Source organism: Epithele typhae (assembly GCF_022376455.1).
Source record: "Epithele typhae strain CBS 203.58 chromosome Unknown BXZ73scaffold_15, whole genome shotgun sequence".
NCBI classification, from domain to species: Eukaryota; Fungi; Basidiomycota; class Agaricomycetes; order Polyporales; family Epitheliaceae; genus Epithele; species Epithele typhae.
Genome location: NW_025954206.1, coordinates 157426 through 179505, shown reverse-complemented (window position 1 = coordinate 179505; position 22080 = coordinate 157426). Strand labels below are relative to the sequence as shown.

General features: G+C 59.0%; 8 protein-coding genes across 8 annotated transcripts; 6 read left to right on the top strand and 2 right to left on the bottom strand.

The window, feature by feature from the left end:
- Positions 1–43: 43 nt before the first annotated feature.
- Positions 44–2083, top strand: BXZ73DRAFT_100024 (cytochrome P450; the record flags this gene model as incomplete). The annotated part of the gene is made up of 9 exons (XM_048014447.1): positions 44–233; positions 300–429; positions 487–675; positions 728–992; positions 1055–1192; positions 1251–1522; positions 1585–1713; positions 1778–1921; positions 1981–2083. 9 exons carry the CDS (start codon positions 44–46, stop codon positions 2081–2083), a joined length of 1560 nt encoding a protein of 519 aa, XP_047879254.1.
- Positions 2084–3174: 1091 nt separating this feature from the next.
- Positions 3175–5197, top strand: BXZ73DRAFT_100023 (cytochrome P450; the record flags this gene model as incomplete). Its single annotated transcript, XM_048014446.1, has 9 exons — positions 3175–3358; positions 3413–3542; positions 3600–3788; positions 3850–4114; positions 4179–4316; positions 4374–4645; positions 4706–4837; positions 4895–5038; positions 5092–5197. 9 exons carry the CDS (start codon positions 3175–3177, stop codon positions 5195–5197), a joined length of 1560 nt encoding a protein of 519 aa, XP_047879253.1.
- A 485-nt stretch (positions 5198–5682) lies between these two features.
- Positions 5683–6096, bottom strand: BXZ73DRAFT_76447 (uncharacterized protein; the record flags this gene model as incomplete). Its single annotated transcript, XM_048022426.1, has 1 exon — positions 5683–6096. One exon carries the CDS (start codon positions 6094–6096, stop codon positions 5683–5685), a length of 414 nt encoding a protein of 137 aa, XP_047879252.1.
- Positions 6097–7002: 906 nt separating this feature from the next.
- On the top strand, positions 7003–8360 carry BXZ73DRAFT_100021 (Zn-dependent exopeptidase; the record flags this gene model as incomplete). Its single annotated transcript, XM_048014445.1, has 5 exons — positions 7003–7197; positions 7254–7332; positions 7388–7551; positions 7610–8107; positions 8160–8360. The coding sequence occupies 5 exons, from the start codon at positions 7003–7005 to the stop codon at positions 8358–8360; spliced, it is 1137 nt and encodes a 378-aa protein (XP_047879251.1).
- A 399-nt stretch (positions 8361–8759) lies between these two features.
- Positions 8760–10310, bottom strand: BXZ73DRAFT_100020 (uncharacterized protein; the record flags this gene model as incomplete). Its single annotated transcript, XM_048014444.1, has 10 exons — positions 8760–8902; positions 8967–9406; positions 9461–9530; positions 9581–9588; positions 9659–9806; positions 9866–9888; positions 9947–10071; positions 10129–10139; positions 10188–10217; positions 10274–10310. The coding sequence occupies 10 exons, from the start codon at positions 10308–10310 to the stop codon at positions 8760–8762; spliced, it is 1035 nt and encodes a 344-aa protein (XP_047879250.1).
- Positions 10311–13544: 3234 nt separating this feature from the next.
- BXZ73DRAFT_44672 (UDP-glucose dehydrogenase) lies at positions 13545–15317 on the top strand (the record flags this gene model as incomplete). Its single annotated transcript, XM_048019376.1, has 5 exons — positions 13545–13578; positions 13649–13946; positions 14026–14316; positions 14461–15220; positions 15285–15317. The coding sequence occupies 5 exons, from the start codon at positions 13545–13547 to the stop codon at positions 15315–15317; spliced, it is 1416 nt and encodes a 471-aa protein (XP_047879249.1).
- Positions 15318–16234: 917 nt separating this feature from the next.
- BXZ73DRAFT_89237 (serine palmitoyltransferase 2) lies at positions 16235–18551 on the top strand (the record flags this gene model as incomplete). Its single annotated transcript, XM_048025207.1, has 5 exons — positions 16235–16756; positions 16984–17266; positions 17308–17666; positions 17719–18029; positions 18101–18551. 5 exons carry the CDS (start codon positions 16235–16237, stop codon positions 18549–18551), a joined length of 1926 nt encoding a protein of 641 aa, XP_047879248.1.
- Positions 18552–19179: 628 nt separating this feature from the next.
- On the top strand, positions 19180–21925 carry BXZ73DRAFT_100018 (uncharacterized protein; the record flags this gene model as incomplete). The annotated part of the gene is made up of 13 exons (XM_048014443.1): positions 19180–19462; positions 19593–19774; positions 19841–19983; positions 20041–20103; positions 20165–20331; positions 20382–20463; positions 20516–20927; positions 20982–21032; positions 21113–21131; positions 21182–21257; positions 21306–21363; positions 21486–21617; positions 21722–21925. The coding sequence occupies 13 exons, from the start codon at positions 19180–19182 to the stop codon at positions 21923–21925; spliced, it is 1872 nt and encodes a 623-aa protein (XP_047879247.1).
- Between the last annotated feature and the right edge of the window lie 155 nt (positions 21926–22080).

Below are 22080 nucleotides of genomic sequence, written 5' to 3'. Positions count from 1 at the left end.
CCTATATCTCTCACGGCTTGCTGGTTCTTTCAACGCATTCCTGATGGCCCCCTCTGTGACCGCCATCTCACTCGTTCTCGCGGCACTCGTCCTCGTCGCCCTACGCCGCAAGAAGCGGACCAGTAACCTGCCTTTACCACCAGGCCCTCCCCCCCTTCCACTCATAGGCAATGCGCTCGACATGCCCAAGGTTGGCAAGCCAGTAGCGTTCCGTGATCTGTGCGCAAAATATGGTAAACCTCTCATTGTCACTTTCTTCGTCGCTTCCCGTCTCACAGCGATGATTTTACTTTGGACAGGGGACATTGTACATCTAGAAATCTTCGGGAAACCCATGATCGTCCTCGGTTCACATGAGGCCGCCATGGACCTCTTCGAGAAGCGTTCGGCGAACTACTCGGACAGGACCAAGAACCCCATGATTGACATGTGCGTACTACGCCCAGCTCAAGCATAGCCTCTCTCTCACGGAAATGCTGTCTATAGTGCCGGCTTTGCGTGGGCGATGCCCGTGCAGCCGTATGGTCCGTGGTGGCGCCGTCACCGCCGCGCTGTGCACCAGTACTTCAACGCTAATGCCGTCGCGAAGTACGCGGCCTTCCAGAAGCTTGAGTCTCATCGCCTCGTCCGACGCCTCATTGAAAACCCGCAGGACTTCCTCAAACACATCCGGCGGTATGTAATAACGCCTTCTTCTCAAACATGTTGCTTATCGCTCGTCACGCAGCTACTTTGGCTCTTCTATCATGCGAGTCACGTACGGGATTGAGGTCGACGATGACCCGGTGGACTACCTCACGATGGCGGGTGACGTCATGACGATTGTCGCGGTAGTGTTCAATCCCGGAAGGTATCTCGTAGAGGTCCTCCCGTGGCTACGGCATGTGCCGACGTGGATGCCCGGTGCGGCCTTCAAGCGGGACGGGGTCATGTGGACGGAGATGGCCAACAAGCTCATCACGATTCCCTGGAAGGCGACGGTGGCTGCCGTGGTGTGTATCTCGGCTGGCAGAGTCCCGTGCGGTACCGTACTGACGACGCGTCCGAACTGTAGCGCGCTGGGGTTGCGCGACCGTCTATGGCCGCAGAACTTATCGAGCGCTCGGAGATGAAGCCTGATGCAGACCCGGAGGAGGAAGATGAGATCAACCGGAATTCCGCCGCGGTCGCATACGCTGCTGGAGCAGACACCGTGAGTTCCGTTATCTCGGAATACCCCATATGCCGACCCCGCCTCTTTTTACTTGCAGACGCTCTCCACAGTAGAGACGTTCTTCCTGGCCATGACAATGTACCCCGAGGTCCAGAAACGAGCGCACGTGGAGCTCATGTCCGTGGTCGGTCCCCATCGCCTTCCTGAGAAGGAAGATGAACCGTCGCTGCATTACATTCAAGCCCTCGCGAAGGAGTGTCTGCGTTGGCGGCCGGTCGTCCCGCTCGGCATTCCTCATCGGTCCCTGCAAGACGACGAGTATAAGGGTTACTTCATCCCGGCCGGGTCTCTCGTGTTTGCCAATGTCTGGTTCGTCCTGCCGTCCTGATAGTCGCCTTGGTCGTAAGTTGTTGACGAGACCGCCACTGCAGGGCTTACTTGCAAGACGAGAAGGTCTACCCGGAGCCGGATAGGTTCATGCCCGAGCGGTTCCTCAAGGACGGGAGACTCGACCCCACAGTTCGCGATCCAGCGACGATCGCCTTCGGATACGGCCGAAGGTGAGTGCTCTTGCAAAAACTTCTATCTTTATGTGTTTGGTACACTGATGTGCTTTCCGCTCAGAATCTGCCCCGGAATGCATTTCGCCGAAACGTCGCTGTTCATGGTGGTCGCCACCGTCCTGCACACTCTGAACATCTCTGCTCCCCTGGGCGCCGATGGGAAGCCCATCGAGGCTTCTGGCAAGATGAGCGACGGGCTGCTAGCGTGGGTCTTGTCAAGCTTGTGCCGAGGTGTCTGTTTGATGACGACATGTCTCACCCTAGGTACCCCGAGCCGTTCGGATGCGCAATCCAGTCGGCCTCCGCGGAAACCGAGGCCCTCATCCGTGCGAGTTGCATCGAGCCCAGCAGTCTGACGATATCCTAGTGATTCCCTATATATACCCTCAATCTCGTCCCTCCAATATTTGATGTATTTGTGCTGCACGTTGTGGTCATGCGACGAAATGGAAGGGTCATTGTTGTACTCGATATGTCAACTTGTTGACTCCGTGTACGCGCAGGGAATTCTCGCTGACCCTCGTGCGTAATTCCCGCTGGTTATTTGAACACACACTTCTTCGCCCACTTCTCGTCGCTCCGCTTCGATGAGTAGCAGTACTTACCGAGTACTGAGTCCAAGCTCATGATCCGGCGCTTGCTTAGCGCGCCTTCGGTCAAAGGAAGGGCGGAGCGCAAAATCTCGTTCGCCGACGGGCGTGATCCGAACCTGGCATCTCGGCTCCCTCGCTCATATTAAACTCCGATATATCTCCGAAACTCGGGCGTTCATTCAAAATAAGTACACGTAGCGCGCTTGGTAGTTCAACTAGTCCTTGCTGAGTTCTGTTTATCTTACTCCTTCCTTCAACTTCTCCGACTCAATTCCTCGCTCGCGTCCCAGTGGTGAAAGCAGCGGCCTCCCTTAGCCGATGGTTATGCCGCATGCCACGCACACCTCAAGGTTGCATGGGTAAACTGCTTATAAGAAGGCCGAAACGCCTCGCTTCACCCCGTTTGAACTTGCGCTTTTTCTTCAATATACGGCACCGCACTAGCCTGCCATGACACGCGCGTTCATCCGACCTTTCGTCATCGTCAAGATAATGATGAAACATTCGACTAGGACGCCGAGGCGGGCTCTCCAATCATGCGCCACCTATGCGGTATGATATGCCTGGAATTACCATAAACAATGCAGAGGTGCTCATCTATGGCTCAGGTTCCCCGCTTCATCATCTGCGAGCAACGCACCCGAAATGAGGTGAAGCTCACGAAGTGATGTCATGCACAGCCCGACGGCTCGCCGGCTCCCAAGTCACATCAACTATCCATATATCGTCCCTGCTCTTCGAGAGTGGGGAGCGCCGTCAGAGGTTTGCGTCTCGGTGTATATAGGATGTTCCATGGACACGTATCGCCCGCACACTGACTCACTGAGCCCAGCCCAAGCTTCTCAAGTCCTCTTGCCTTCCCACGATGTCCCTATCCCCGATCACCGTCCCACTCGGGCTGGTACTCATCGTCTTCGTCGCCCTGCGACGAAAAGCCCGAACCCTTCCTCTTCCTCCAGGTCCCCGCCCCCTCCCCCTCATCGGCAATGTGCTCGACATGCCAAAGACCGACATCTCCGCGGCCTTGCGTGACATGAGCGCAGTTTACGGTGCGTCCACAGCGCTCACAACTTGTATCCCCGTCCTCAATGTGTTTGTCGTAGGAGACATCATGTACTTGAACCTTCTCGGGCGACATCTGATCGTTCTGGGCTCACAAGAGGCCGCCATCGATCTCCTCGAGAAGCGCTCGACAAACTACTCGGATAGGGTGCCGTCGCCTATGATAAGAATGTACGTGCGTTGACCGCGGCCGATTCCGAACGCGCACTGACCCCGCCATACATTCAGCGCAGGACTCGAGTGGGCGTTGGCCTTGCAGCCGTACGGCTCATGGTGGCGACGTCACCGACGCGCACTGCATCAGTACTTCAGCCCCGCCGCCGTCGCGCAGTACGCCGCATCACAGAAGCTCGAAGCGCATCGTTTCGTGCGCCGTTTGGTAGATACTCCGGACGACCTTGTCTCCCATATCGGACAGTACGTGAACCTCTGCCACCTTCCTCTCCTTGCCGTCGTTCTTAACAACGCCGCGCCGCAGTTTGTTCGGGTCCTCACTGTTACGGGTTACATACGGGATCGAAATCGACGATGAGGAAACGGATTACCTCAAGATGGGCAGCGACGCCCTTGCGGTCTTCTCCGACGCCTTTACCGCTGGGAAGTACCTCGTCGAATTCTTCCCGGTGCTCAAGTACCTACCGTCGTGGATGCCCGGTGCTGAATTCAAACGCGAGGGGGCGGAATGGACTCAAACCGTCAACAAGCTCCTCACCGTACCCTGGAACGCGACGATGGACGCGATGGTGCTTTCCTCATCTCATGTGTCGGTGTTGAATCGTCGCGCTGACTTTGTGTATGAATCTTCAGCGCAAAGGCACCGCGCGCCCGTCAATGGCGACGGGCCTCATGGAGAGTGTCGAGGAGATGCCAGATGCCGACGCAGCTGAGGAGGAAGATATTTATCGGAACTCGACTGCAGTCGCGTACGCGGCTGGAGCCGACACTGTAAGCCATACCGCACTCCCTCCGTCTTCCTCGGACTCACTTCCGCCCGGTTTGCAGAGCGCTTCCACCATACAAACGTTCTTCATGGCTATGACGTTATTCCCCGAGGTTCAGAAGAAAGCACAAGCGGAACTCATGGCCGTCGTCGGTCCTCACCGCCTACCGGAGAAGGAGGACGCGCCTTCTCTACCCTACGTCCATGCCCTCGTCAAGGAGTTCCTTCGTTGGCGCCCGGCCGTCCCGCTCAATTTGCCCCACTGTACGCTGGAAGAGGACGAGTATCGCGGATATCGCATCCCCAAAGGCTCGATGGTGATCGCGAACAACGGGTGGGTCGCGTCAACCGCGTTAGCATCATGCCGTTCTTGCTAACGAGGAGCACCGGACAGGGGAATTTCGTTCGACGAGAAATTCTACCCGGATCCGGATAGATTCATGCCCGAGCGGTTCCTCACAGCGGAGGGGCAGCTCAATCCTGATGTGCTTGATCCCGCCACGTTCGTGTTTGGATTCGGCCGTCGGTGCGCCTGCTTACCTTTGTGACCCCGCTCGCCCATGCTGACGTTCTCCTCATATAGAATTTGCCCGGGGCTACTCTTTGCCGAGACTTCGCTGTTCATGATCGTCGCCTCCGTGCTGCACACTTTAACCATCTCTGCGCCCGTCGACGCCAACGGAAAGCCCATTCTTCCGTCAGGCAAGATGACTGATGGTCAGGTAGCGTGAGTTCACTATGAGTCATCTATCGCTACTTCGATGCTGACGAAGCGGTCAGGTATCCTGAGCCATTCCGATGTGTGATCAAACCCGCTTCGGCTGAGCGCGAGTCGCTGGTTCGTGCGAGTTGTGTCGAACTCAACGGCGTCCGCGCGGTGCAGTGAGTGTATGAATCTGTGAACGCTTGGGCTCCGTGACCTGCCGCCGGGTGGAGCATAAAGTACTGTACGTTTGGACTTGGTATACGCACTGCACGGCTGTCGATTGTTCGTACAGGGGCAGCCGTGAATTCTGCTTTATTCTAGATTAATGAGCGCAGTTGCGTGGTCAGTGTGACATGTTCGAAAAGGCACTCCTGAAAACTGGCGTTGACGGTAAATATCTCCTTCAGAGCGCATACAACGGATATGACATTATTACAGCTGCTCAAAGTCATACACCAATAAACAGAAAGAGCTACACGGGTAGAGAAACGTCAGTGACATAGTCGTAGCAGAGTTCATGGTCGAGGCGCTGCCTGACCTTGGCTAGTGTGGTCGCTCTGTGTTAGCATGCTGGCAAGTTGAACTGAGCTCTTGGGCGTCAGATACGCGTTGACGATGCATAAAGCACCTCGATCCAAACGAGCGTGAGCGGTGCCTGCCTCGACTCAACGCCGTCCAGCTTGAATGTTCGCGACTCCGCGCAGCGACCACTCGATACGAGTTTCGTCGCCCTTCGACAGTGGATCGTGCCACCCCTGCGCAACGTGCCACGCGCGCAGCGCCCTAAGGTACTCGCGGGCTTTGCTGGCTGAAATGGGCTCCTGCGGAAAGGATCCTGCGGACGGGCCTAGGGACGCGACGGTGTCCGGGTCCGCGGTCGCCCACAAGCAGAAGGAGTGCAGCAATGGGAAGGACGCGGGGAACCGGTCGGCTTCAGGGATTTGGAAGGCCTCGCAGAACTGGTCGTACATGTGGAGTGCGGTGTCATATGTGCCCGACGGTTGGGACGCGCGTGCGGCAGCTTGCGCGAGGTGGTGAAAGAGCGGGTGGGACATCAACGTTTGTTGGTCGTCGGGCATGTCGAGTCAGGAAATGGTGACGGAAATGAGGCAAGGGTAGGCTGATTTGTATGTCAGGTGTGTTTCGTGGCTAGACAGTGAAAGGACCTACTGAAGAAGCTCAAGGACGGAAGGGAAAGACGTGCCGACCGCCAGCGAGCCGGATCCGCAAAATGAGTGAAAATAATATAAGCGCCAATCCGACCCTCGCATTCTTGGGCGTCTCATCTCTCAATCACTGACTGTCAACGCTGTCTCCTATCATCCGACACTCTCTTGATGTGCTCCTGGATTTCTGCTTGCTTAAATGCGAGCGACTATGAAGTATACTTATGCTCACTTTATGAGCAATCCACCAAAAACTACCCAGAAATTCAACCAAGCCATATCCACTGAAGAATGATAGCCCAGCAGCGGAGCTCAACGTCGAAAGCAAGTCTCGGAAGCATAAAAATCATGCGCTATACATGTTGGCTCAACACTTGGCATGTATATGGCGATGAGAAGAACATACATCCGCGCGCGAGGTTTGTGAGTCTGCCCTATCTCATCTTCTAGCAGCCCGCCATTGACTCCAAGCTCAGAGCTGCTCAGACCCCCATGTATGAAGCCCCGTGCATCGTGCCTACGCATCGTTCCTATGCCCATTCGATGGTCGTGTGGTCAATCCGCCCAGAAACAAGATCCACCTGCACCCACGTCTTGGCGCGTTCTCCAGCGCGAGGTAAAGACGCGAGCGCCCGGGGAATGGGCTTGGCATCCGCATGCACGGCCGCCCCGACTTCGGTGACCAGCGTGGTCAACATCAACCGCGATAAGTGGTGCGGGAGGTACAAAAACCCCGCAGCATCCCGCCATAGGACCTCGTAGCGGCTCCAAGTTCTACATCCCCATTGCCCTCAACCCCGACTGAGTTCATTCCTCACCATGATGTTCATCAACTCGGGACTCCTTGCTGTTGCAGCCTTACTCAGCTCGGTATGGGCCGTCCCGATCTCCACCCAGGAACTGTCAGACATGGCCGCGCAGGGCTACCGCCTCCTCGATCTCTCCCCGGACACTGAGCCGGTCTGGAAGACCGAGGCGGAGAAGCTCGATCTCATGCGCGCCGGTATTCACTTTGTGAGTAAACGCCAGTGCCCTTCATAATATCGCACAAGCTGACATTACTCGTATAGTTCGATGTGACGGAGGTGTACGACCCCACAGAAGACAATAGCCACGCCACTCTCTCTGCGCTCGCGGAGAAGGCCACCTGTTCGTCGCCTTCATCTGTGACACCTCGTACTACGAAGTTTAACGATGCGCATAGTCCCCTCACCCTCCCACTCGTCGGCGGTCACGCCGATCCTGAACACGCTTTCCACCTCCAACATGAACAGCTGGCTCTCGACCCTCACAGCCTTCAACAACCGCTACTACACCAGCACCACCGGCAAGCAAGCGTCCCAGTGGATCTACGACACCCTTGCCTCGGTTCGCCGTCCCCCCCCCCTTCCCTCCTTCCTCTCACCGCTCACGGCACCTCCTACAGATCACCGCCAGCCGCAGCGACATCACCGTCTCCAAGTTCACGCACTCCTGGGCGCAGTTCTCCGTCATCGTCCACGTCGCCGGCAAGTCCTCCGGCGCGCTCACCGTCGTCGGCGCGCACGAAGACTCGATCAACCTCAACTCGCCCTCCTCCGGCCGCGCGCCCGGCGCGGACGACGACGGCACCGGGACCGTCAACCTCATCGAGGTCCTCCGCGCGCTCATCGCCGCGGGCTGGCAGCCCGCGACCCCCGTCGAGTTCCACTGGTACTCGGGCGAGGAGGCCGGCCTGCTCGGCTCGCAGGCGATCGCCCAGAGCTACAAGCGCGCGGGGACGAGCGTGAAGGCGTTCATGGAGCTCGACATGACCGGCTACTTCCAGCCCGGCACGAAGGAGGTCATCGCGCTCGAGGCGGACTACGAGGACTCGGGCGTCACCAAGTTCATCCAGCAGCTCGTCGACACGTACTCGAAGCTCGACTGGGCGATGGACGAGCCCGTGCGTGTCTTTTCACCCTCTGTGCGCGGGCGCGGCTGACGGGGGCGGACAGTGCGGGTACGCGTGCTCGGACCACGCGAGCTGGTACAAGCAGGGGTACGCGACCGGGATGCTCTACGAGGCCATCACGGGCGAGGACAACCAGCGCATCCACGGCACGGGCGACCTGACGAGCGTCAGCGGCTTCTCGTGGGCGCACTCGCTCGAGTTCGCGAAGGTCGCGCTCGCGTTCGTGTACGAGCTGTCCGCGTAGGCGCGCGCGGATGCGAGTCGAGGCGACCACGGTGGGAAATGCGGCTGTATCATCCGTACGCGTGGCGTTGTATCTCTAGCGCACGGAATGGATCGGGTTCGTGCTCGAAGTTGAACGTTGAGGATGCGGCGCGTGCACGAAAGGGATGCATTCGCGGAAGTGGCGCAGAGCGGCTGTCTATGCATGGGGCGGGCGGAGCGAATGCAGGTGGGGGTGGGGTACGAGGAATACAGTGACGATGGCACGAGTCTGCAGGGGCGAAGTTCAAAGTATGTACACTGCTACTACTGATGATGATTCCAAGTCTAACCTTGTGCGTAATTCAGATCTCAACCTACAAAATACAGGGAAGAGAAAGCGGCCGTCGAGGCGCCAGGGTGTGAAGGGTGCGCGCCGCGCTCACTTGCCGTCCTCGCGCTCGAAGATGATCCACGGCGCGACGTACATGAGGTCCTGCGGGAACGGCGACATGCGCGACCCCCGCCCGTCCACCGACGAGCCTCCCTGTGGCCACGCGCTGTGTGCCGGTCCAGGCGCCAGTGCTGCATCGTGTGTCAGTCGTGCACACCACGCCCGAGGTGAAGAAAACCGGGCACTCACACGCACTCTGCGAGCCGGGCGACATCGCGCGCTTGAGGCTGAGGATCGCAAACGACGACCAGCTTCCGCGCGCGCGGCCGCTCAAGCTCGGAGACGCGCGCGGGGGCAGGGGCAGGGCGCTGCCGACGCTGTCGCGCCAGGGCGAGAGTGCGCGGACGCCGAACGCGTCGCGCGCGTAGCGGGGCGTCTGCGCGAACTGCGGCGAGCACGGACTCAGCGGCGCATCGTCAGCCCACGTCTCGCGCGAGTTGAGCTCGATCGTGTCCGTCTCGTTCGTCATCGGGTGGCCTTGCGGGTCGAGGGCCCATCCGTACTTGTGGCGCTGGACGGAGCGGCGCGTGTTGAGGATCAGGCGGGAGGCCTGGTGGAACGAGTAGACATTGAGGAAGCGGATGTTTGTAGATGGGAAAGTACCCACGGAGACTGCGTAAATGGCGGCGAGCCATCTGAAAGAGAGACGGTCAGACACCACCATACGGGTATCGGAGGACGATCCCTACGTTGAACTCATGTTGCGAAGTGCACGGTCTTGCAGTTTGATCTCGAAGAGTAGGCTCATGAGGTTACCCGCTGCATAGCCTGTTGAGACTCGGTAGATCTGGTTGACGAAAGCAGCTCACAGAAAACCCTGCGAAACACGGCGGTCAGCACAACTGAAGGAAGGGGTAATCACCAAGGGTTCAGCGACCCGGACTTACAGAAGAAAATACAGCACACTGTCTCGAAGGAAATAGTATATAACAGGGCTGATGCGTCGAAGCTGGGTGAGCGGGACTGCCTCGTTGGATGGCTTAAACAGCGTGATGGTACGCGCGAACTTGTTCAAGATAAGCAAGAAATAGATGCCTGCGCATGAGATCGGCTTATGAGCGGTCTCGGTCAATTCCAGAGTGGGTCGGGCTCACACGTGACGGCGACGGCGATACCCCTAGTAACAAGTCACTATTAGTAGGGTTAATAGAAGGTACAGCCTAAGATGTGCTCACCAAGACGCAACGCCAAGCTTTGGATGTTTCGGCCGACTCAGTAAACACCCTGGAATGGGAAAGCCCTCAGGGCGCTCCATGACCTCCACACTGGAAACAATTATCGTGCCGGCAATGACGCCAACCTTGATAGCAGCGGAATGTTACTGGTGGCGACGGAGACCAAAATCGGCGGGACTCACAAGAACCTCCACTATACAGAAAGTTAGTTCACATCATTTATCGTACGGATGGTACGTACGGGCATAGAGGGCGCATATAATGACAAGTACTAGAAACCTGATGAGCCACGGGCACTTGTGCGACAAGGCATAAGGGTGGACGCACCGATGGTGTTTTGTTGATATGACGCATACAGCCTCATTAAAAATATACCGTCGCCGAGGATGGCAGTAAGCAGGGTCCCATTGCTTGTGCGGAATATGTGGTGGGTTTCCGTTCAGTATGAAGCATGAAAATGGAACTTACTACGTGAAGAACCACAGCCATCCTCTACAACTGCGTCAAGCGATAATCCTTTAACCTGAGGTTAGGTGTTTCACAGGACGACGAGCTCACAACTGTGAGTCGTCAGTGGGAATTCTCTAAAGGCTAATTGACGACTCACTGATTGCGAAACATGATGGTTCGTCATGACTGAATGAGGCCGAGGATGAGAAATAATCGAGGAAGAGAAGAGCGATGCGCGCACCTGCTAGAAAGAGCCTGGCGGGATGTCAGCATGAAGAGAAGACAAACCTAGTCTCGAACGAAACGCACCCAAGTGAAAGCACTGTGTAGTATCTTACAACAAAGTACAGGAGTTTCAGGAGGGACCACTTCGCTCTGGAACGTGTCAATGTTAATCGAGAACTTGTGGAAAGCAGGATGCCCACCTCCACAAAGGCACCTAGCCCTGCGATTAGCATTTGAACTTATATCGCTCAGGACAGAGACTCACCTCCGCGCGTATCGTTATGAGAATATCATACGCAAGCCATGTGAGTGCAGCAGCTACCCCGACCCGTCTTCATGTGCTCTGCATCCCGGACGAGAAAAAGACGTACCGGCACACCAGTTGGCCGTTCGCGTGTCGTCAATCGCCTGCAAGACAACAGAGAATGACTCTGATGATGATAGTTGAAGGGCGCCTGCCAGGTCCGGGGGTAGAGGTGAGCCTGGGAGAGGATCGGGCTGCGTCATAACCGAATATGGCGGACGTCGCGGTCGGTCAGCGGTGGAGGGGGCGGGGTGGGTCACTGCGACCAGCGACGGCGGGCGAGTCCACCTCACGGAGGCTTATGTATATCGCGCCGCGCGCCGGTCGCCTCAGATCTCGGACGACGGGGGCCTGCCCTGCAGAAGCAGGACGCCGACGGAGCCCAGTGCTCGACTCCCGAGACGAGTTTAGTCTTCGAGGCCGCGTCGTAGAAGGATCGAAGCAGGCAGCTTGATGCTGGAACAATAGACTGGCCACAACCGCTGGCGGTTGGCCTCGGTTGGCCGGCGGCCATGTTTGCGTCGTTTCTGACGGAGGATAGTCGAGGGAATAAGCTTGTTAGGCACGCATCTCCGCCCAGGCGTGCGAGTGTTCGGGTCGGCGGGGAAGATGAAGCTTGAAGGCTGGTCCAAGGCTGGTCGCCGTAAGGCTGATTCTGAGGATGGAGTCGAAAATCAGTTTGAAACTCTGATCGACGGAGAGAAGCGACACGGCATTCAAGTCCGTGATCTCGAGCGTGTTGTCAAGCTGAGCACGAGGTCCGGCAAGCGGCGCCATATGGGGTATATTCCGAGGTCCAGGGCTTGAGGGAGATCCATGGCGACCAAGTGGATAGGATGTTGAGATCACCACGTTGGGTGACAGCTGTGCTTCGCTAAGTGAGAATGAGCACCGACTTACGAGTGGTCTGTGGTGACTTTCCAAGCGGATTCATGTGAAGGATGAGGGCGCTTTACACGCGCGAGGTGCTGAGGCAGACCTAGGCATCGTCGCAAAGTCGAACCAGCAGACATTCGACGTTCGGGCCGGACGGCGGAAACAGAGCGTCGGTACAAGCGCCAGCTGACGTCATGGACGGCGCCTGTTCTGGTCCTTCAAATACTATTCTGTCCTTCTAGCAGCCCTCTAACTTACGAATAACAAAGGGAATGTACGAAGACATTCCGCATTGCTAATGAGCCCATGAATCATCCGGGAGTCAGCGTAGGGAGAACGATGTGAATCGAATCAAGATCTATCGGTGGGTTGGACTGCGGCCGAGACAAGGATATCTCCCTTTGGCTCGGAGTCGTTCATGAACGCCTTCATCTCTGCTTATCAATCCCGCTCCTCGCCTGTGGCTTGAATAAGTTGCATTAGAGAGGTTTGGAAAACGGCAATTGCGCGCGATTGTAATCCGTTGGGACGGACCCACCGCTCCACGGCATCGCGGCCCGCTCGAAAACGCCCGTCACCCATGTGCAGCGTGACAGGCCTTGGTGAGGTTCGCACTTGTGCTCTCATCTCGTCGTCACTCGTCTGCTTCCCGTGGCTGCCTTCATAGTTACATGCTGTCCTGGCTGCAAGTTGAACTAGTCGCTGGATGCTCAGTTTGGAGGTAAGGGACCGTGTTGTCGCATCTCTCGCCCCGGCGCTCGCCTGGCCCGGTCACGGTGGCGGTCACATTGGAGATGGGACTCCAACGCGCCATCACTCATTGCAATCGCGCACAATTGCAATTTTCCAAACCTCTCTATTCCATGCTGTGGGACCGTGTGATATCCAGCCACGCGCGGCCGCCGATCCAGTCTACCGTGGCGAATTCACATCAGCACCGTTAGTTATGCTTTGAAGCACATTCTCACGCTAGCACAGTACCGTCGGGTGTGAGGGGGTTTACACAGATCGCAAGTACTTAAATTTCTCTCCGAAGTGCCGGCATACGAACATGCGGAGAGCTGCATGGCTGCAACATGACTCAAATCTCACTTCATGCTCGGCTTCTTGCGTTACGAATGTGTCCGTTGGGCGGTCCGTTCAACGGCACTCCTGTCATCGATTGTACAAAGCGCAGAGCGTGTCCGACACGTGTTACATTGATCTACAGCGGTGTAGATCATTGCGACTTGCAAAGTGGCGCGATCCAGCGTTGTGGCAACGATATTTGCTCGCAGCGCATCCGCAACTCTCTACCCGAGACGTGCGGCCGAATTGCACACAGAGCTCGGTCGCAGACAGTCAGGGAACCACACCAGCCGACCACGCTGCCGGGCACATTAATCCGCCGCGTTGAGGCCATGCATTCATCAAGAAGAGTGATCAGTTCGAGGGTTGAAAACGCACGCATCGCAGGGTCCACTCTTGGATATATCCCATTCCCCGAGCGCAGGCACCCCAGCGAGGGGCTTGTTGCCCGGGACGTTGTGGTGCAGCTGGAGGCATGGAAGGAGAGCAGGGCAGCGGGCAGGCGGTCCGGAGGCGTTCCATGAGCGGGAACGATCAAAATGAGCCACAGATGCGGCCAGCCCAGAGTCTTGGCGCGCGCAAGTCCCATCTCGCTTGCATCGCATATAAGCACTTCATCGCCGTCTTATCACTCCAACCCTCCTCGGCCTCCTCACCTCCCCTTCACGACTCGCAATGGCCCCCGTCCAGGTCAAGAAGATTTGCTGCAGTGCGTATTGTCCCCCATCAGCCCACATTGCCTGCGCGGCTCACCCCAGCCCCCTTTCGCGTATTCGCAGTCGGCGCGGGCTACGTCGGAGGCCCGACTTGCGCGGTCATCGCGCTCAAGTGCCCCCACATTCAGGTCACCATCGTCGACCTCAATCAGGCGCGTGTCGACGCGTGGAACTCACCCGACTTCAACCTCCCCATCTACGAGCCTGGCCTTGAGGACGTCGTCCGCCAAGCTCGCGGCCGCAACCTCTTCTTCTCCACCGACGTCGACAAGGGCATCCGCGAGGCCGACCTGATCTTCGTCTCTGTCAACACTCCCACCAAGAAGTCTGGTGTCGGGGCTGGATTTGCCGCTGATCTCAAGTGCGTCTCCTTATGGTCCAGATCGAAAGCGGAACTGACGAACCCTCTTTTGTCCCACCTTCCATGATGCGCCCAATAGCTATGTCGAGTCTGCGACCCGCCGCATTGCCGCCGTCGCGACCTCGCCCAAAATCGTCGTTGAAAAGTCGACCGTGCCCTGCAGGACGGCCGAGTCCATGCGTACCATTCTCGAGGCCAACTCGAAGGACGGCGTTCGCTTTGACATCCTCTCCAACCCCGAGTTCCTCGCGGAGGGCACCGCCATCGCGGATCTCTTCAGCCCCGACCGTGTCCTCATCGGCTCGCTTCAGTCGCAGGAGGGCAAGGATGCGTGTGCAGCACTGGCGTCGGTGTATGCCAACTGGGTCCCGTGAGTCCTCTTCCTCCCCGATCTCTCGCGATTTGCGCATACATCCACCTCCTACCCCTGGCTCGTTCGCTCGCACCCTGTGTGAAGCCTCTCTGTGGCTGCCCGGCTCCTCGGTCATTTGCCGTTACTGATATCCGACCACAGGCGTGAGCGCATCCTCACCGTCGGCCTCTGGTCATCCGAGCTCTCAAAGCTCGCCGCGAACGCGATGCTCGCGCAGCGCATCTCCTCCGTCAACGCGCTCTCCGCGATCTGCGAGGCCACCGGCGCGAACATCGACGAGGTCGCGCACGCCGTCGGCTTTGACTCGCGCATCGGCCCCAAGTTCCTCCGCGCGTCCGTCGGCTTCGGCGGCTCCTGCTTCCAGAAGGACATCCTCAACCTCGTCTACCTCTCCGAGTCCCTCCACCTCCCGCAGGTGGCCGAGTACTGGCGGCAGGTCGTCGAGATGAACGAGTACCAGAAGAAGCGATTCTCGAAGACCGTCGTCGACACGCTCTTCAACACGATCACCGGCAAGCACATCGCCGTCCTCGGCTTCGCGTTCAAGGCCGACACGGGCGACACCCGCGAGTCGGCGTCGATCACGCTGATCCGCGACTTCCTCCTCGAGCGCGCGTACGTCACCGTGTACGACCCGAAGGTCGAGGAGGATCAGATGTGGATGGACCTCGCCGAGGCGCTCCCCTCGATGCCCCTCGAGCAGATCAAGAAGCAGGTCACCATCGTGCACTCCGCGCTCGACGCGTGCAAGCAGAAGGAGGCGATCGTGATCGCGACGGAGTGGAAGGAGTTCAAGGAGATCGACTGGGAGGCCGTCTACGCGCAGATGTCGAAGCCCGCGTTCGTCTTTGACGGCCGCATGATCCTTGACGAGGCCAAGCTCAAGAAGATCGGTTTCACGGTACGTCCTCTCGCTCGCTGTGCGTGTTTGCATATGCCGGTGCTGATGCGCGGTTCTTCCTTAGGTCAAAGTCATTGGCCGCGGCGACCGTCTGTAGATGCGCGGTGTTTTGCAGCTGTCTCTCACACATGAACATTGATACGAGCTCGTCATGAGGGATATGGAAGGAAAGATGTTATTGTACGTTTCTTTACAAATGGATACCAGCGTAATCAACTAGACTTGTAAAATTCCCATGTGACCTCGCTGCGACGTTGCGTTGCTGTTCTGCAGGCACAAAGGGCTGGATCACCGCTCAACACCGGACGTCACGATGTTGAACTGAGCTCAAAGTGTTGGGGACGGAAAGAACGTCCACCGTTGTTTTTTCGGAATAGACAAGGCCCGGGATCGTCCGTATGCGTGCAGCGGCTGGGGACGGGACCAGCAGCGGCCGGTGTTGGCGCAGCCCGGGTGTCGCGATCGCAGCGCCGACAACGTGTGCATGCACAGCGCCGATGTGGTAGGTATGCGGACTCGGGAGGTAAATGCGAACATCGCTTCAAGCCCAACTGATGTAGCAAAAACCGCAAGGCCTTAGCGAAGACAGCCTCCTGATTTCGCTGTCGTGCAAGACGTCTTCGACCCTTCCCGGCTGTGTAGGAATTTCAATCAGTTTTCAGAGACTCCGACGAGCAGCATGCGTAGGTTCTTGACGACATTGCTACCGACGGCAGCGCTTCCATCACACCATGACTTCGGTAAATTCAGTCCTTCGACTGACCGCGGCCCGGAAGTGAGCGCCGTTACTGGCGGTTTTGATCCGCTGCCATCGTCGCAGCGATGAATAACACCCGCAAGCGCTCAATATTTAGACGCGCAGGATCCCCAGCAACTTACGCGCCCCAATATTTAGCTGCGCCGGGTGCATTTACCGAGTGACGACTTCCCAACCCCCGCCCCATTGTCGCCCCTATTCTGCTAACAGCCCTCGGCGCCGTCCCCAGCGTCGAGCGCGTCCTCCTCGTCCTGGACATGCCCTCTCGCCAGTCCCCCATCGCGTTCTCCTCGGCCTCGCCCACCTCCTCCATTTTCAAAAAGAAGAAGCAAGCCTCCACGCCGTCCACCGCCGCGTCGTACCTCTCCGCCGTCTCCCAGGCTGACGCACGCGCGCGTGCGCACGGCAACACCCCCATGTCCACCCCCGCGCTCTCCATGTCCTCTTCCATCACGACTTCGTCCGAGGACACGGTGCTCAACGACAGCAATGAGCTCTTTGGCGACGCGCTGTCATACCCCCTCACGCCCCCAACGTCGGAGCAGGTCTTCACCACCGTACACTCCGAGTTCGGTCACTGCGGGAACGAGCAGTACCGGTACACGTCGCAGCACCGGGCGGGGACGGAGTACAAGAGCATCCCGGAGCAGGACCCGCCGTACTACATCCTCCTCACCACCTACATCAGCTACATCATCGTCATCTGTCTCGGCCACGTCCGGGACTTCCTGGGCAAGCGGTTCCGTGCTGCGAGCTACAGGCATTTACTGCCCTACGATGTGAGTACTTCTTCGCTGTATGCTCTCTGAGCACACGCATGGGCGCACTTGTGGTGGCTCTATGCGCTGTGCCGCAGGTCAATGCGAGCACTGGGCAGTGGGCGCGGTTCGGTGACGGCCGTGCTGTCAGTCAGCCTACCCGTCCTCGCCCCGTACCTGGCTCGCAGCACCCACAAGCGCGCTCCGGGCCAGCCTGTATCACACGATGACTAACGGGTTGTCACCAGGGGTATGCCGCGTTGAACTCGGACTTCGACTCGTTCTACACGCGTCGTCTGAAGCTCCGCATCGACGACTGCTTCTCGCATCCCACCACGGGCGTCCCCGGACGCACCATCATGCTCCTCGACCGCTACTCGCCCAACTACAACAAGACGATGATCCCGACCGGCACCAAGACCCGGGGGCTCAACATCTCGTCCTACAACTACCTCGGGTTCGCGCAGGGCCGGGGTGGGTGCGCGGACGCGGTTGAGGCGAGCATCGAACGGTACGGTGTTACCGCGGGCGGTTCGCGGCTTGAGGCTGGCTCCCTCGACCTGCACATCCAGCGGAGGCGCTGATCGCGCGCTTCCTCGGTACGGATGACGCGCTCGTCAGCTCGATGGGCTTCGCGACCAACTCGACGATCATCCCCGGTATCGTGGGCAAGGGCAGCCTCGTCATCTCGGACGAGTTGAACCACGCGTCGATCCGGTACGGTGTGCGGCTGAGCGGGGCGAGCGTACGGACGTTCAAGCACAACAACATGAAGGCGCTCGAGAGCCTGCTCCGGGAGGTCATCAGCCAGGGCCAGCCCAAGACGCACCGGCCGTGGAAGAAGATCTTGCTCATCGTTGAGGGTCTGTACTCGATGGAGGGCACACTTGCGAACCTGCCGGCCATCCTCGAGCTCAAGAAGAAGTACAAGGTACGCCCGACGCCTGTTATGGCAGGTCACCTGCTAATTGTGGCCTTTTCAGTTCTACCTTTTCATCGACGAGGCACATTCGGTTGGCGCCATGGGCCCGCGCGGCCGGGGCATGACGGACTATTTCGGCATCAACCCCAAGGACGTAGACATTCTGATGGGCACCTTCACCAAGTCCTTCGGTGCGGCCGGCGGGTACATTGCGGGTCGCAAGGACGTCATCGACCGCCTCCGTCTGCAAGGCCACACTGGGACGTACTGTGAAGCCATGACGCCCCCGGTGCTCACGCAGATCATCGCGTCCATGGCCAGTATCATGGGTATCACCATGCCCGCTGAGAAGCCGTCTTCCCCTCTCTCTCCGTCCTCCGCACGCGCGATTCTACCCCCGCCCTCTCTGAATGCGACATCATCCCCGGCACCGCACCCGCTAGCGCCCTTCCCGCGTGGATGCCGCTCGTACCGTCCATGATCGACGGCAGCGACGGTGTCATGCGTCTCCGCCGGCTCGCGTTCAACGCACGGTACCTCAACCGTGCCCTCCGACTTCTCGGCTTCATCACCTACGGCCACGACGACTCGCCAGTCGTTCCTCTCCTCCTGTTCCATCCGGGCAAGATGGCGGTCTTCAGCCGCATGATGCGCACCCGACAAGTGCCCATCGTTGTCGTCGTCGTCGCTTACCCGGCGACGCCCCTCATCACCTCCCGCATCCGGTTCTGCCTCTCGGCTGCGCACACGAAGGAGGACGTCGACACGCTCCTCCGTGCGTGCGACGAGATCGGTGACATCCTCGACCTTAAGCAGGCTACGGGCGAGCGCCGGCCGGTCGAGGAGATCATCAGCCGCGCGGTGGAGATCGTCAACATGGACGAGATGCCTTAGGACGATTCTGTCTGTACCCGTCCGGTACCCGCCCCCCGGTTTTTACGACGGTGACGACGACGATAAGCCCAGCTTTGCTTGGTTGGGCACGACGCTCGACGCCCACACGACCTATCTCCACCCCCAGTCTTCCTTGCGCCCCGCTGGATGCGAGACTGACGTCGGTGCGACGTTCGTCTGAGGGCAATTTTTTATCTGTAGACGTACCATACGAGTTCTAATTATTGGCTTACGAGGCTGGTGGTGCCTATAATGTTGCATACACACTGGGGGAATATATAAGGAGGAAAACGCCCCTGCCTGTCGAGGTCTACGAAATTGTCTTGAGGGTGCAAGTCTGTGGTTCACGTGATTTAAAAGTCGCGGACGAGCGCGCCGCAGGCAGTCCTGTAACCTGTTCCCTTCCGTCTCCTGCTGCACGGTTAAACTCCATTGCTGGTCCTATCTCTTCGACACACAGCCTACGTGCTACAAGATCGTGCGTACAGTCGCGCACTTGAAGTGGTGGTTCCACTCGTACGCCCTGTGTGCCGCTTCATCCATCCCATGCGAGGCTCACGCTGCGCCACACTCAGACCACATACATCGACCCCCAATCTCCCATTCCCGCTCTCCCACCTCTGCCAACATGACGAACCTCACCCTCCACGCGACCGACCGCCGGCTGATGCCCGCGACGCAACAGGAGGCCGACGAGATCGAGACCTTGAACGCGATGATGGGCGGCACGCTCGACCCAGCGCAGGCCCTCGCGCTCCTCCGCAAACACGGGGGCAACCTCGAGAAGGCCGCGTCCGCGCTGCTCGAGGGCGACACTGGCGCGGACGCGGACAACATGGCGGACGCGTTTGCGGATCTGCCTGGGCTCGAGCCGCTGGATGGGCCGGAGGTGGGCCCGCGGACGCCGCCGCGTGAGTCTTCGTTTCGTGTATGCGAGCGGTCTTTGCGTTTGGCGCGAGAGGACGCGGGTTGTGGTGTGGGGGAAGACGGCGAGGGAGTCGGCTCGGGATGTACGGCGGGAGACTGATGGCGCGCACGCAGCGTCGAGGCCGGAGAAGATCATCGACCTCTCGCGCGACGACGACGATCTGACGCGCGCGCTCGCTGCGTCGTTGGAGGACAGCAAAGGCATCCAGCCCTCGATGGAGTGGTCGACGACGGGGACGACGTTCGGGCCGAGCAATAGGGCCCCGGATCCCAACTGGGCTGTGGTCCCTTCCAATGTGCGCACAGTCCCTTTGTGTTGGTTTCCCTCGCGCGACTGGGGTGTACGACTGATCTGGGTGCAGGTCGCGGTCGGGCAGCCGCAGGGAGGGATGTCGCAAGACGACCAAGCGATGAGCCGCGCGATCGAGGCGAGCCTGTCATACAATATCAGCGAGGACACCTATTTCGAGCCGCCGCTTGAGGAGCGCGTGCGCGAGGGCGATACGTGAGTTCTGAACGCCGACTTCACAAAACCCGTGCTTATTTCCCTGCTAATGACTAGACCGGTTGCCTTGCGGCCGACACTATCGGCCGTAGCATATGCTGCCTTGTTGATCCACGGACTGTATCATGTTCCCCAGCTCCGAAAAGCATCGCGCAATGGGCACCTAGACAAGATCCCGAAGAGATGGCCCTCCGACGGGACCAGCCGCCCAAGTGTACACGCTGTTCGAGATCTTCTGCAACATGGACCTCGCTCGTCTGAAAGACCTGAATGTGGACGACGCCTTGAACGCCTTCACCACGGAACCGTGGAGCACGCCCGCGGAACGACCTGTGGACGTCTCTGGACGTAAGTTTCACCACCGACGGTATACATCGTGTCCTCATGTCCACGTCCAGGGTTATACGGGAAGGTCATGTATGCTGTGGAACAGGTGCTGCAGTACAACAACGCGCACAACCCCACTCGCCAGCATCGAAGGTACGCACGGATCTCCCAGAACTTTGCCGGTGCCCTAATCACACCTCTACAGGCTGGTCTCCCTGCAGCACGGCTACCACGACGCGCCTGAGGACGACCCGAACACGGACAACCTCTCTTGCGTGCGCGTGATGGTCGGCGGCACGCCCCACACGAACGACCTCGTCTCCTCACTCGCCACCGAACTCGCACCGCCCGGCTCCTCGCGCCCGCGCCAGGTCATCTACGCGCCCGCGGACGTGCTCGCCTTCCAGCTGCACCGGGACGCTGCACCGCCCACGTACGACGCCGCGATCGGCCGCCGGACGGAGCGCGAGCCGTTCCGGTACCCGAAGAGCGTGTACCTGGACCAGTTCATGCGCGAGTCGTACGCGCTCGCGAACGAGAAGCGCGAGGAGCAGAAAAGGCTGCTGGAAGAGGTGAAGGCGTTGGAGGAACGGAAGAAGAATCTGTTGCGGTTCAACGTGAGTGGTGGCCCGATTCTCGGGGTGATTCGTTCTGATGCCCGCCGTGCTTAGGACAAAGACACGCTCGCGGATCTGGAGTCGGCGCTGTACTACTACCAGAACGTCGCAGAGAGCACCGACGATGCGCAGCGGACGGAGGAATCAAGACCAACGTCGGGAAGCTGAACCAGATTATCGAGCAGGTCAAAGCCGAGGCCAAAGGTGTGTGCCTCGCCCTCTTCCTTCCTTCTCTGCTCATCCGTTCGGCGCAGAGCTTGATATCAACATCGACCGCGCCCGGAAAGAGGCTCTGAGCCAGCTCGACTGTCCTGAGCTCCAACACACCGCGTACGCATTTGCTTTTACTCTGGTACACACACTCTAATGTTGCTGCAGTACGACCTCCGCGTTGTCCTCGTGCACGACGGCTGTACGGCCGGAGTCACCTCTACTCGTACGTCAAGCAAAAGGAGTATGGTGGAAGACCGTCGACTACACCGTCACCCAGGCGCGTACCACCCTCTCTCCACCCATCCACCTCCCGCCCTCTGACCCACCGCCCGCCTCGTCGCGTAGGTTCCGGAAGAGACCGTGCTCACCGACCCCACCGGCCTGCACCTCAGCGCGGGCCCGTACTTCCTGCTCTACAGCCGCGCGCTGCCCGCCGCAGAGGAGGACGCACGCACCGACTGGGCTCAGCACATGAAGGTGCGTGCTCCTTCCCCTTCTCCCCTTCCTCCCGCTCCCGCTCCCACTCCTGCGCCGCCGCACGCTGACGCGCCGCACGGACGGACGGACGGGCGGTTGGACAGGACAACGTGAAGCACAACAACATGACGTTCTTCCGCCAGCTCCCGCCGGACGTCGCCGCCCGCGTCGTGGACCCGAACTCACCGCCCGCGTCGCCGTTCGTCGTGCCCGCGTCGGTGCGGCCTTCCAGGGCGGGCTCGGACCGCGCGCTGTCGTCGGACGCGGAGGGCCCGCCGGGCTCCGAGGTGATGGAGATCGAGGATTGAGCCCTGAGGGCGAGATCAAACCATGGTCGGTGTTGGCGCGGGAAAGCATGCGGTGGATCGGTGTAGCAAATCGACGAATTGTATCTATAGCACAGCGCGAACTTGTTGTAATACTACATGGGTTGGTTTTGGAGATGGATACAACGTGAACGTCC